Here is a 15448-nt window from a genome sequence, read left to right as displayed (position 1 = left end):
GCCGTTCATTCTTACGAATCCTCCCTCCTACCCTCTCCTTGAGGACCTAGGGGTAGAGTACCTACTGTTATTGTGGTCCTTTCATTTTGGTTTGTTTGTCTTTGTCTGTATTTTCTTGTATCAAACAAGATCTGGGTAATGTTGGTGATACATGATGGGATACTCCCTAGCCACAAGCCAACCAGAAGTTTTTGAGCCATAGTATGGGCGTGTCGGAGCCTAGGTTCAGCTCCGATCCCAAGTTTAAGAATGTACGGTGAGATGGACTACAAACATCGAACGTTATGGTAGGTACATAACCTTTTTACAGTGGTTGAGGGATCAGATGTTAGTAAATCCGGGTCCAGTGTTCTCCCTTCAGACTCAAGTTCATTCAGTCCAAGCAGGCTCGTCAGACTTCGCATGGTAAACATTGTCCAGGGGAGTTCAAGTGCAAGGTGAATGGGGTCTGTCAGATGCTACAAAGCTCATAAATGTGAAAGAAATGTTAGCATTAATTCAGACCTTAATGCAGACAACATCACAGTTGTGGTACCTGAACAAAAAGGGGGTAGAAGGTCATGCCATCTTTGCCAGTTTGCAGTGATGGCTAAGGAGCAAGCCTTACAGCATTCTGTGATGCTTCAGACATCATAATCCTGTCAGAGCTAAACACAGGGTAAGTGAATCCTGGATGGACCCCCACAGACAGAGGTCTTCCATTATTTGTTCTAGACGTGGGGAACAGCTCCAGTAGATCTGTTTGCCTCCTTTCAAGAAGATTCTGTTCAAGACATCCTTGCAGCCATGCTTGAAGCACAGATACATTCTTGTACCTTGGACTTGTGTTCCTTAATGCATTTCCACCGTTTCCACTAATACCAGAATTACTTCTGAAAATTCAGAAAAAATTACCAAATTTTATTGTGGTGATCCCACTGTGGCCCAGGCAGAGTTAGTTCTCCCTTTTAATGGAATTGGCCGAGAGCATTTACCCACACCCTGGATCTGTCTGCTCACACAGTTTCAAGGGTGAATGATTGCTTGTTGGTTGTCTGTTGGGTTCCCTTTGCTCCTGTTTTTTGTTACTGCATCCATAGTAAATCCATTACAGGTAAAGTTAAGGCACCATTCTCCAAGAGCACCTTGATCCTTATCCTTCATCCTTGCAGGTAGGGTAAGCTTTGGGAGTCTACATGCCACTAAGGCAAGTGTGAATAATGAGCAAAATACAATTGTGCAAGGCTTACTTATCTGTAACAGTGGCTGCACTCACCCACTGTCTCCCTTATTTTATGCATAGTTTGATTGTATCCATTCTTGTGTTGGTTAGCCTTGTTTTTTTTTTTTTTTTTTTTTTTTTTTGCATAAGTGTTTTTTGGCTGGTTTCAGGCAATTCTTGCTTCTGGTCCTTGATTCTACCTACTTTTCTCTAAAACCCTGAACAACTGACATCCTGTGACAGGGATTAGGCATCCCCTGATGGAAGGGGCATAGCTGATCTATTAATCATAGGGAGTCAGAGGACTGGATTCTGAGCTCTGGAAAGCTACCAGTATGGGTTTGTGCAGGCACCGAACCCATTAGCCACTGAGGTAGTGTGAAATTTGAAGATCTGCTGTCTAGCTAAGTAGAAGTTATTCATCTATACTTTGTGTTCAGTGTACTATCCTGATAAACAGATGTAAAAAAATATTGCATCAACTTAATTATGAAATATTCATTTATTAGTTATGCTTGAGCAAGACATTTTAAATTCTGAGACTAAGCCCCGGGGAAGTAGGGGTGCTGCTTAAACTGAATTGCTGACCACTGTTGTGAAATATTGCTATTTGTATGTATGTGCATATGAAATGTTTGTTTCCTGTTGGGTGAAATGAATTGTCTTGCACTGTAGTGTTAGGGAACAGGATATTTCATTTATGTAACAGACACCCATTCACCCCTTTTTTGAGGGAAGAAGCATTTCAAATTTGTTAAGGTTATCGTTATTTCAGTATGGGTTAAGCCATCACCAGGGAGGTGGGGCTTGATTACCTTGAGGTCTGAGAATCTGAAGTCCATCAGTAACATCTAGGACAAACTTTGAAGACCGTAAGACTACTTGGCCTTCTTTCATGCTTAATTCTTAACTGTGCTATAGTTAGAAGAACTAACATTTCAGTAGTTTTCCTAACGCTGTCATCTTTATTTACATATGTTCTCTTGGGCCTTGACTGTCTCTTTCTGGATCCCTACTCCCTTATTTCAAAAGTTGCAGGAGCATTGAGGCATATCTTGTGTTTTTGAAGCCTCATTCTTAGTTAATGTGAAAAAAAACTTAAATAAAACTCCGAGCTTGTTACCCTAAACTAAATCTGAACAGTCATTTGGCTACTGTACTGAACAAGGTTCTATAGCTTCTACCTTTTTTTTTTCTATCTCTCCATTCTGTCTAGCCAGGTATGCAATTTTTCTGTTCCTTTTAGCTTTTTACCCACATTCAACCCTCTCCTATAGATGTTTAGTCTGTAAGTTTCTCCCTACCAGGTATCCCCAGCACACAGGTGAGAGACTTACCAGAAGGACCATCACCTAGACAGTTATAGAGGTAGTTTCTGCTCTCACCAGCATCCCAAAAGTCAGAGGGTTCTTAAGGCCTTAACTTTTATTCCTGGTGGCAGAAGTGAGCACCTGCATTACCGCATGGCATCTTGTATCCTCCATTTGCACATGCGTTGTTCTACACACATACTGATGAAGGTTACTATCGCTGTCTTAGAATCACCAAGTTCACATTCTTGGTCTTTTCAATGCAGTGCAAGTCTCTGCTAGCAAGGAAGACATCAGACAACCAAAACAACCATTCCCACACTAAGAATAAGTGAACCAGTATCAGCTATGCACTCCAACCCTCTTCCCACGTTGCACTTCAGTGCTTCAACCACTAATCAAACTTGGGCATTGCTTATAATCGGAGCTTTATCCCTCTATACTCCCTCCATACCCCAGAGCTGGGCTACTGTGTCCATCTGTTAACTGGTTAAGGAGACTGGTCAAAATATTGTTTAAACCGTGTTCCAAGCCATAGGTTATGAATGGAATAGGTAGCCTAGAATTGCATTCAGTGCATGAAGTACTACATTTAATATAGGTGACATAAACTGCAGACAGTGCAGGAAGTATTATGTTGTGGAACATCTGAAAAGCAACATAGTAATACAGAAGTGTTTACAACAACATTGCTGTGCAGTTTAGAGGGTACCAAGAGAGGTGAGTTGAGAAGGCTAAGCCACATCACTCCCTTCACCCACTTCAGCTTCACTATTCCTGAGCTGCTGTTCAGACACTGGTCGCCTGTGTTGTAGTCAGGCTTTATCCCTCTAAGCCAACATACCTGCCGAGTTTTGCTACCTTTGCTGCTTCAATACTTCAAACTGTCTGAGAATTTGCCTTTTGAATGTCCTCCAGTGTCTTCATCCCTGAGTGTTTTTACAGTGCTTAATGTACTCCACAGTCTTAGACCTACCAGGGTAGACTTCCAATATCCATGTAACAGCTGTGTACTCATTCTGTAGAATTATCTGTTAAGTATTCTTTTTTTATGGGTTCTACTTACCCTCCTGCCATCCTTCCGTGTAAGGACTGTCCCTCCATCCAACAGCTGATATTAGTTTTCTGTAACTTTTTGACCAGTACGTGTGTCCTTATACAGTATAGTTTACTCCATTGTTTTGCTGACTTACTGAGTGTACTCAAGTAGTGGTTGAGAAAGAACTGGTAGGTGAAGGGACTAGACCTACTTCATAGTAGTGTATGCCTCTCATGGTGTTATCTGTTGAAGGGTACACATGCCCTCTAAAGTTGCTGCACTTGAAGAGAGCTGGAAAGGATATGCTGTTAGACCCACAAAGGACGACCCTTTCTCAGGTCATCTGATGTGGTGAGTACATATGTTATCTGATTAGCTACCACTGTGTTTATCTGAAATTATTTATCAGTAAATTAATAGGGTACTTAAGATCTACAGTGATACTGCATCAAAGTAGAGCATCTGTCTTTTTCCTTTTAGATTTTTCTTAACATTCTGGTCTTAGAATAGAATTAAACTGAGAGGGAAGTGAGTGGGTTATGTTACTGCTGATAGACACCTACTCATATTTTCTTCCTGTAATAAAGGAGTATATGATTTACTGGACTTGTAGCAGATGTTGCTTTGTGTGGTGCAGGTCATAGAGGGAATAAAATTGCACTTTTAAAAAAAGTGCACATTGCTATCAGAAAGCTGTACAGTTTTAAAAACACACTTCCATCAAAGTATGATACTGGTTTAGAGTGGTATAGTTATAGGTCTTCTAGAAGTATTAAGTTATGTTAAGTTTTTTTTTTAGCTTGAGTAAATGCTTTCATTTTTATTTAAGATCCTAATGTGGCCCTCACGTTTCTGGAGAAGACACAGGAAAAGGTCAGTGGCTTACTTCTTGGCCCTTTTGTCTGTTTTTAATCATTGGACAGTAGAAATACATGTCATGAAACAGAATTATAATTTTTGGTGTTTAATTTTGGAAGCAGTGAGACATTTTCAGAATATGTAAAGCTACCTAGTTCCTTGTTTGAAGCTTATTAATGTGACTGTGTGCTTTAATCTCCTGACCTTGAGAATGGATGATTCTTCATAGCTTAGCGTAAAAGGTGATGCAGAAACAAAAAGCTTCCCTTCTCAAAATCTGTATACTTCCCCTAACCTACATGAGAAAATGCACTCCCCTGCACAAATGGCCCTGTGTCAGCTGATGATTTTATCACTGAATTCTCTGTTCTTCCCTCAGCTCCTCATCCCTTGGGTAGTAGAACTCGTGAAGCATCTTCACACCTCTGTACACCTCCCATTTTTCTTTAATTGAGTCTGTGTACAAAAAAGATATCAATCAAGAAAAATGCCCACTGACGTGTTGGATAGCTGTGACAACCTCAAGCTGTTTTTAAGACTCCTGCAAGGAATATATTGTTATTGTTACTCAACATCTACTCTCTCTCTCTCTCGCTCTCTCTCTATGGAAATTCAACATAGTGAAACCACTTCCTAAAACTTCCAAACCCAGTTCTGTTTTTGACTTGTGCAAAGAATCTGGTTACCAATCCTTGGTTAGATTCTTGAAAAGCTGGTTTATAGCCATATTGCAGAATACTTTTAAAAAAATGCTCCTTACTGTTGAAACCTATATGGATTCTGGATTACCTCATCACTTTGATTTCTCTGTCAACTTTGACTGATAATTTTGTAAACATAGTTGGGGCTGCTTTCACTATTCATGGATCTCGGAAAAGCTTTTGATTATGGGGATCACACTCTGCTACAGAACACTCTAAACAGTATGTGACCTCCGCTCCCAAGCCTTCCTTTGGTTCAGAGGATGCTCCTGTCTGCAACACAATGTTCAGTGTCAAAAATGGGACAGATGTCTGCAATCCCTGCACACTCCATAAGTTTCCTAACCCAATGACCACTGCTTGCCAAGGCCATCTTCTCCATGTTTATAAACAAGCTACCGTCAAGTTTTCCCTTAATTATTTGCAGAAATGGCCTTTCCCATGGTAAACCTAAAGAGCAACTTAAAGCAAATCTTGTGGTTTCCAGATGGTTAAAATCCATGAAACTAATCTTAAATGCAGCTAAAACCATAGCTGTGACTTTCAGAACCAAATAAAAGCTTGCATCAGTTTCCGCAGACTGGCTTATCAAAGACAGCGATTACCAGCCCTTTGAAACAGCTAAGGAGTTCAGACATCTAGATGTCTGTCTTTATCAAACCATACACATACAGGCCCACATTGAGAATACCAAAGTGCAAAACTCATGAATTGCAATTTTAGTCATAGAAAATCACCCCCCCCCCCCCCCCCAACGGATAGTATTCTTGTACATCTCACTATATGTTGCTCTGTATGACTGACTTCTGATTGCCCTCTGTCTGCTCCATATACTGACTACTGTAGTGTAGTAAATGAAAGCATATTATTCACCGTATATTTCAAGTCTCTCCTGGGCTATATCTGAACTAGGCCCAGTTGGAGCAGTACTCTAACCTGGTAAATAAATTTAAGTAAATAAAAAAGATGGGAGTTATTTTTGATATATTTTCATCCACTTGTATAAAGTGACTGTGTACAAAAAAATGAATGGATTTCTTTTTATCCTTTTAGCGAGTCTTCGCCTAAACGTTTGTGTAAGTCTGCTTGATGTGCATAGTGCTCTGCTTAACTTCCCTACAGCTAACCTACCTGTAGTTACACTTGAATGTATTGTGACCCTCCTTAATCATCTGTCTTTTGGATGGCTATGGGAATGAGAAGCAGTGTTCTGCTTAAAATATTTAAGTGGTTACTTTTAATTTAATTTTTAAAATTTAAGCTAAAATTCAGTCATAAGTACCAGGTTTTTCAAGACCAGTTTCCTTGTAGGTTGTGTGCTCAGTTGTTACTTAGTGTCTTGTAAATACTGCTGATGTCCTTCATGGATGCATCTGCAGTCATAACAACTGGGTTGTCCTGTCGTCAGGCAGCCCTTCAGTCGGCCGGATTCCAAAGTCCGGGTCCGGCTTCGGCTGATGTCGCACTCCACCTGACGTCATCTCTGTTGGTCTTCGGGTATAAAAGCATCAGCCGACGCCATTTTCCTCAGTCTTTCTTGCCGCGTGGCGCCCGAAGCAGAAGCTGTTCGCAAGTGCCGGTCGGTCGGATCCAGAGATTACTTCTACCGAATACTACTTCGAAGACTTCTAAAGCTAAGTACCCCGTTGGGGACTCTTTCTTGCCTCAGCCGATGTCAGAAAAAGTTAACAAATACCTCATAAAGATTTCCACTCTTACTGTCTGCCTTGTTTAGGCCCAGCCCACGACGTAGCAGCCTGTTCGGCCTGTGCTTCCTTCAACCGACGAACGCTTAGGCGTCGGTCGGAGTTTGCAGAACAGTTTTTCGGTTCTGATTTTGCGTACATTATGCCGTCGGATCCTCCGACTACCCAATCTACCAAAAAACGCAAAGATAAAGACCGACACTCGCGGTCCGCGGTTTCGGCCGAAACCATGGTTAAGCAAACCGCGTTTCGGCCGAAACCGAGAAAACTGATCTAAGTACAGCTGAACCTATTCCTACAACTGAGGCCCCTGCTACAACTCTTGAATCGACCAAAGAAATTTTACCCACTACGGTGGTTGACTTATCAGACACCATCCCCTTGGATGTCTCTAACCCAGCACGTGGTGCTGCTAGGCCTCCAGCAGCCATGTCCATTAAGGCCTTCGCCAGGGCTAAAGCAGCCAAGACTACTAAAACAGTGCCTGTTAAACCCCCCACATCCAGGCCCTCTTCTAGTTCCCAAATGCTTACTTTGGCAGAAGATTTAATTTCTTTAATCAGAGGATCTCAATCTCACCCAGATAGGGCCTCTCAGCCCCCAGAGAAGAGACCTAGGGCAGAGCCCCCTGAGCCAGTGTCCTCTGATGAATCTGCTGATGAATCAGACATAACTGACCAGCCAGAGGCTCCTTTCTCCAATTTTGAAGATTCTGATGCTGAAGAATCCATTCCAGCTGCTTCACCACCAGAAGAATTCTCCTTTGGGGAAACCTTGCATGCCATGCGAGAACAGTTCCAATGGCAGCAACAGGATTTTTCAGACTCCAGAAAAAGACTTAGGACCTTTCTGCACCTCCCACAGCACAGGCCCTTAGCTATACCTCCTGTTCTCTCTGTGGTGGATGATGCTTTCAATGATGTTTGCTCCGCTCCAGATTCTTTACCCCCAGCCCCTGCCAAACCAGACAGATTTTACAGGGTGCCAGATACTCATCACCACCTTTACAAGGCCCCACTTGCAGACCCAGAAACTATATCCCAGGGTCCCAAGGCAGTAGCGACCATAGCTAAAACCCTATTCCTTCTGAAAGGGAAGCAAGGTCATTAGACAGATGGGGTAAAAGGTCTACACTTCAGCTACTCTCTCAGCTAGAGCTTTAAACTGTCAGTTTCACATGATACAATACCAAGAGTTTATGCTTGATCAGTTAACTAAAAAACTAACCACTGATGAATCTCTTGATAAGAAATATGTATTAGAGATGGTAAATAACATACAACAGGTTAGCAACCATTCCTTAAAATGTGGCTATGATGCACTGGAGGCTTCATTTAGATCAGCCATGACAGGCACAGTGATAAGAAGGCATGCATGGCTAAAGGAACAAGCTTTACCGGATCATGTTAAAGCTAAGCTGCTAGATGCTCCTATGGACAAGACAAGTTTGTTTGGTACACCTGCCCAGCAGGTTATGAAGAAAATGGAAGAAAAGGCAAAATCTGTTCAAACTGTTAAAGATTTCTTGCAGGTTCAACCCCAAGGTTTAGCAGGAACTGGCCTGCCAAAAATTGGTCCTTTCCTGACTCCACAAAATTTCAAAGGGGCAGGAATAGGCGTTCCAGAGGCAGAAACCAATCAAGAGGAGGTGCCTACAGAGGGCGACAGTGGCAAGGTAAAAACAGAGGCACAGACACAGCCACTGCCACTACATCAGCACAACCACAGTGACTTAACCCTAAATCCGCCTACCAGGGAACAAATAGCAGCTCCTCTAGGCGGAAAGTTAACCTTATTTTCAAGGAACTGGCACTGCATAACAAAAGACAAGTGGATTTTACAAACCATAGATCAAGGTTACCGGTTTCACTTCCACACTTTACCAGTCAAAGAGGAATGCCAAATCTACCTCCAAATCAAAAACAGAGGCTCTACGCCAGATAATGGAGTTAGCAAACATGAGAGCTGTGGAAAGAGTGCCAACAGCAGAGCAAGGAAAGGGGTTCTATTCCAGACTATTCCTAGTTCCAAGAAAGGAAAAGAGTTGGAGACCAATTCTCGACCTGTCCACCTTAAATACATACATCATTGTCCCAAAATTCAAAATGCTGACCCTACAGCAGCTTCTTCCCATGCTGGGCAAGGAGTCTTGGCTGGTAACTCTAGATCTCAAGGAGGCATACCTGCACGTCCCCATTCGACCAATCTGCAGAAGATACCTCAGATTTCTTGCAGGATCAGAGCACTATCAATTCTCAGCATTGCCCTTTGGCTTATCTACTGCCCAGAGTATTCACAAAATGCCTGGCATCAGTAATCGCCATTGCAGACTACAGGGAATTCAAATTTATCCATACCTGGACGACTGCCTGCTACAAGGGGACAACAAAAGCAAGCTGACAACAGATTTACAAAGGGTCATTTACTTGCTACAAGCACTGGGATACACAGTCAATTTACAAAAGTCAAGGCTGATACCATCCCAAACAAGGACATTCTTGGGAGCGGAATTGGACACAGTAAAACAAATGGCATTCCTGACTACAGAAAAACAAAAAGAACTTCCTCTTTACTTCTTGGCACTAACAAAACTGAACAAGTTAACAGCAAGAAAAGTACTGCAGGCCTTGGGCTTCATGGCATCATGCATAATCTTGGTTCCATTTGCCAGACTACATATGAGAAAACTACAGTGGTACCTAAAGAATTTATGGTCCCAACACAGACACAGTCTAGAAACAGAAATCCCACTAATTCCATGCTTAAAACAGGAGTTCCTATGGTGGGCTCAGGCATGCCAGTCAAACCCAGGCCTACCCTTTCGCAGATGTCAAGCAAGCCAGACCATCACAACAGACGCTTCAGACCTAGGATGGGGGGCCCACATGCTGGACAAATGCGTGCAAGGATTGTGGGCACAGGATCAACTTCACCTGCACATCAACCTAAAAGAAATGCTGGCAGTAAAACTGGCAATCCAAAAGTTCAAACCATTTCTCAAGGAGGGCCAGTTGATGATAAGGACAGACAACACCACAGTCATGTGGTACATCAACAAACAGGGAGGCACTCATTCATACCCCCTATGCAGGATGACCTTGGAGCTGTGGACCCTGGCACTCAGCTACAACATCCAGATGTCCTTCATGGATGCATCTGCAGTCATAACAAGTGGGTTGTCCTGTCGTCAGGCAGCCCTGCAGTCGGCCGGATTCCAAAGTCCGGGTCCGGCTTCGGCTGATGTCGCACTCCACCCGACGTCATCTCTGTTGGTCTTCGGGTATAAAAGCATCAACATCCAGTTACAGGCAATATTTGTACCGGGGAAAGACAATACTCTAGCAGACATATTAAGCAGAACCACTTCGGATGCCCACGAATGGAAGCTACACCCGGACATCTTCAAGACCATCTCAAAGAAATGGGGAATGCCACAGATAGACCTATTCGCATCACCTCTCAATCACCAGCTCAAAAAATTCTGCACAAGGACATTCCACCCACTAGCATGGAAAGTGGATTCGCTCTCCTTCAACTGGAAAGGCCTAACAGCATATGCATTCCCACCTCTTCCTTTGATACACAAGGTACTACTGAAAATCAAGGAAGAACGTCCAAGGATAATACTGATAGCTCCGAACTGGCCAAGACAACACTGGTACCCACTACTGAGGAGCATGTCTCGGAACAACATGTGGCCGATACCCCTGATGCCTTTGATGTTAACTCAGAACAACTACAGCATCATACATCCAAACCTAAAAAGCGTTGCAACTAACTGCATGGAACATCACATAGCAGCAGCTAATCCAGAACTTTCCCAAAGAGTAAAAGACATTATTCTTGAAGCACGCAGACCTTCAACAAGAAGGAACTATGCTGGAAAATGGAAAAGGTTTGTCATTTGGAGTACAGAAAGAGGAAAAGATGTGTCAAACATAGATATGCCTAACATTCTGGAGTATCTGGCGAACTTCTTCATTCAGGCCTGTCCTACTCCTCCATCAAGATACATGCATCAGCTATTTCAGCAGAATACAGCTTTGATCCACCTGTTTTTCGCACCCTTTGCTCAGGCAGTTCCTCAGAGGAATCAAGAATGTAAAACCTCCAAGGAAACCACCATTACCAGCTTGGGATTTGAACTTTGTGCTAGAAAAATTAACACTATCACCCTTTGAACCAGCAGCAACAGCAGACCTACAACACCTGTCATGGAAAACTGCTTTCCTACTGGCAATTACTTCAGCAAGGAGGGTTTCAGAACTACAGGCCTTAATGGCAGTGCAACCCTTCCTAATCTTCCACCAAGATAGAGTGTCCATGAGGACTAATCCTACATTTATGCCCAAGGTGGTATCCAGAGTGTCTTTAAACCAGGCAATCCACCTACCTACCTTCTTTCCCAACCCACAAAATAGAGGGAAAGAATACTGCATACCTTGGATGTACATAGACAGCTACGCTACTACTTGGACAGAACAAAAATAGCAGAAAGACTGACCAACTTTTGTAGCCTATGCAACAGGAAGGGAAGGAAAAGCTATTTCCAAACAGACAATCTCCAAATGGATAGGAAATTGCATACGATTCTGTTACTCCTTCCATGGAAAACCAATTCCACAGAACATAAGACCTCATTCTACAAGGGCAACAGCCACTACCACAGCCTTCTTACGAGGAGTGGCAACCAAAGACATTATTGAGGCGGCTACTTGGACCTCCGTGCATACATTTGCCAAGCATTATAATTTGCCTCTATATTCCAGATCCCGAGCAGGGTTTGCCACTGCTGTACTGCAAGGGATCCTAAACACACCATAATCTACTTTTATCCTCCTCCCTAGTTGGCTATGGTATTCTACCCAGTTATGACTGCAGATGCATCCATGAAGGACATAGTACAGTTTTGTACCTACCATAAATGTAGATGTCCGAACTGGATAGCATCTGCAGTCAGGATTACCTCCCTCCTTCCCTCTGTGGTACTCCTAGGGTGTTTACCCTCCTAATAGCTAGCTGTTGGGGGAGTCTTTATGGTGTATTTGTTTGTATATATGTACATACATGCTTATTGTTGTGTTTACCTCTATCTATTTGGAAACATTGGCATCTATCCAATTTTTAGCCTGCAAGAGGGCTTCTGGCATCTGGGGCAAGAAACACTGAGGAAAATGGCGTCGGCTGATGCTTTTATACCCGAAGACCAACAGAGATGACGTCGGGTGGAGTGCGACATCAGCCGAAGCCGGACCCGGACTTTGGAATCCGGCCGACTGAAGGGCTGCCTGACGACAGGACAACCCAGTTGTTATGACTGCAGATGCTATCCAGTTCGGACATCTACATTTATGGTAGGTACAAAACTGTACTTTTTCACTATAGTGATGCAGTAGTTTCTAGGCCTTTTGCATCTACATAATTTACTTATTTGTATACCATCGGTTAACTGGGTATATGGGCTAGTCCAAAGACTTTTTTTAGCCATGACCCGAGATGAAAAATGCAATAAAACAGTAGTGTATAGTGATAAATAGATTTAAATATGATACTTGCATCTGTAATTAAGCACAAATAGAACATTTTGTGATGTACAGCACTTGAGGTATGATTACTGTTTTGTGCGTCAGAAATACATTTTCTCTATTTGAGCATAGTGTATTCTTGTGGTGTTGATTTTTGCATTACTCTTTTGATGTTAGTAAATATAAAAGTCTGTTTATTTTATCCAATAACACCATATCTGTTTTGAACAGATTGTGATATATAGTCCAGGGGCATGTTATGTTTTGTTTACTTGCTTTTTCTGACTTTAGTTGCTTATTTGACTTTCTTCTTTTTTCGGCTGCTCCCGTTAGGGGTCGCCACAGCGGATCATCTGTTTCCATTTCTTCCTGTCTTCTGTATCTTGATCTGTCACACCAACCACCTGCATGTCCTCTCCACCACATCCATAAACCTTATCTTAGGCCTTCCTCTTTTCCTGTTACCTGGCAGCTTCATCCTTAACATCTTTTTCCCAATGTACTCTGCTTTGTTCATTATCTTTATTTAAGGGGAATGTCCTGAGTAGTGTCCTTTTTAGACAATTTCCCTGAGAGAAAAGCTTTGCTGCAAGAAACATAGAACCCTAAGCACATAGCAACATTTGCAGTTAGAATAAAAATCTTTAGAATACAAATTTGCAAATGAGCTGCAAACAATTCACATGCATTTATCTATCTTAGATGGCAGAGTTTATTGCTTCCCTGCTTAAAAAAACTGACCCTGTTTCCATCTCTTCTGTACTGTATTCAAGAAAGATTGAGAGACTGACTATTTGTCTTCTTTCCTCTATATATGTGTGTGTATGTGGGGGGAACAACTCAAAGTAGGATTTCAGTAAATGCAGTTATGAATTAAAATAAGACCGGGCAAGCAGAGCTCATGAACCTTCCAGCTCTCTTTTCCCTTTTTTTAATTTCCTTCTTGTACTGCTGCATTGCAAGTATATGTATAAAAGGAGGTTTGCAATGAACTACACTGACATTGATTTTACTGCTTGAATTTCTGCCTCTCTTGCTCATAACTGAGGTAATAGATTCTGAAACCGTGCAGGATCTCCCTTTTTGTAGGAAAAGAAGACTCTGTTGGGTCCCCATGTTTTTTTTTTTTTTTTTTTGCTTGGTAAACTAGGTTTACTCATGAACTCCTATATTTGTGTGCTACCTGTGGTATCTTGTACTTAAGTCTTTGGCACCGCTTTGGTGGTTAAAACAGGTATGTTTTAGACTCATTGTGAACTTTACTGCGGGCATACATCCTAAAGTGATCTTATCTGCCTAGTGACCTACAGACTCTATTACTCGGGCTGATCTCCATTTCATGGTAAGATTATATTAGTTTGCTTGCAAACAAACCATATCACAGTAAAATACATAAACAGGCAATGCTGATAATTGTTGACATCCATTGCAATTTTCGAAGATAAATAGTTATGTAGTTGTCCTTAACTAAAGGCAAGCAAATCATTAGAGCTGTCTGTGTTTGGAATTTGGAAGAAGGGACTGTTTAGGGACAACAAACATGTACAAAAAATACCATATCACTGTTGTAGCAAATCCCAAAGGTAATGGCACCCAGTTTGCAAAAGAATGGACATCATTGGTTTCTGTCTACACTGTTGGAACGTCTAGCAGCCCAGAATTTTAGAACAGCAGCCTCATACCAATCTGTAAGGAGTTAGCAACACTTTTAAGATGTAAGGAACCCAGGTCTTATAGGGCATGATAGACTGTCTGCAGTTGTATAGGCAACCGCTACAGTCTCTGCCAGATCAGTGCATTATGATTGTACTGTGGTGTACCAGGCAAGAGCTGAGTAGCTAAGTTTTCTCTTTATCTTATGCTACAGATGTTAATATGACCTGTGTGTATTGTGTTGAATGGCTGATAGTCCACCAATTTAGGCTGTACGAAGATCTAGCTGTTTTATAACTGTTGCTTAAGGGAATGTGCTTTTGTTGGAATTCTTTGGGTAGTGCCATTTTTGCATCATATAGACATGAGGGGAATCAAGGCATGAAGCACCTCAGCTAGATCCTCTGAAATTAGCTGTTGTATCTGAGATAGATTCCTCAGATGGTATCTGTTTGAGGAACCATCAGGTAACAGAATAACTTGGCAATAGCAGACACTTGTCTTGAAATGTTTGTCTTCAGAGATCACACTTTATGCACAGCATCCAATGTTTCACCCACAGAAATAATACAGGAGTCAAGAACTGGAGCAGCAGAGTCCATCACAGTGGTATGATTAGCCAAGGGGAAGTGTTTTTTTTTCTTCCTGTTAAGTTGTAGACCGTTATGTTTAATCCTTTAAGTGACCCAGCTTGCCCTCTAGAGAATTAAAATTCATCATATATCATTGAGAGAAGGAAAGGTGCAATTGGACAACATCCACATAACAATGATACCACAGCCCCCTCTGTCTGATTTCTGTTAAGGGAAGGATTTACATGGTTACTGTTGACGAACCTAGCATTGAAACCTGTAGAACTCTGCATTCTAGGCTGTTTGAGCTAGGGTTGTAATTAAGACTGTTGTGACCCATTCTTTTGTGAACATCATAGTTACTAATGCCTCCAAGTAGTACTGAAAAACACCAGTCTTGTGAAAAGACCTGATGATGTGAAAAATAGGACCCAGTGCCTCAGAAAAACAAAACAGTAGCCTGGTTGGACATGGGTCAAACAAGGATACTAGCCACAAAACTGAATTGAGGATAATTATTCTTCATAATCTGTAATTTGCACCTCACTCAAGACTGCACAGCTAACTTATGCGAGACTATTGCTTTATTTTTGTAGACATTTTAAATAGTCTCTGATATTATGGCAGCTTTACCATTCCACCACATGGCATAGTAAAGCTGGGTAATTAGATGCAGCCGACATTTCTCTAAATAATAATATTGTTTTTTTCCTGGAGATTTCAGGAAGGTAACAAGTGTGGTGGTACTCCTTAAATTCTACTTGAAGCTGGCTCTTTCTCAATTGGCTTTCCATTCTTCACCCATCCCTCCAGAAGGTATAGAGCTCAGTATATTACTGTGTCTCCTATAATCCAATGAAGGACTGGCAAGCAATACAATAGG

The 15448-nt window shown here is 42.0% G+C and overlaps 1 protein-coding gene across 1 annotated transcript in view; it reads left to right on the top strand.

The window, feature by feature from the left end:
* Positions 1–15448, top strand: part of PSMD13 (proteasome 26S subunit, non-ATPase 13) — an 890326-nt gene that overhangs the window by 288782 nt on the left and 586096 nt on the right. The window contains exon 5 of the mRNA XM_044082827.1: positions 4380–4423. Coding sequence (XP_043938762.1) covers positions 4380–4423 — 44 coding nt within the window. The remainder of the gene's footprint in view (positions 1–4379; positions 4424–15448) is intronic.

This window comes from Protopterus annectens, chromosome 9.part0 (assembly GCF_019279795.1).
Source record: "Protopterus annectens isolate FY-2018-M chromosome 9.part0, PAN1.0, whole genome shotgun sequence".
NCBI classification, from domain to species: Eukaryota; Metazoa; Chordata; order Ceratodontiformes; family Protopteridae; genus Protopterus; species Protopterus annectens.
Note: the sequence above shows the minus strand (reverse complement) of the source record. Positions and strands in the feature narration are given on the sequence as shown.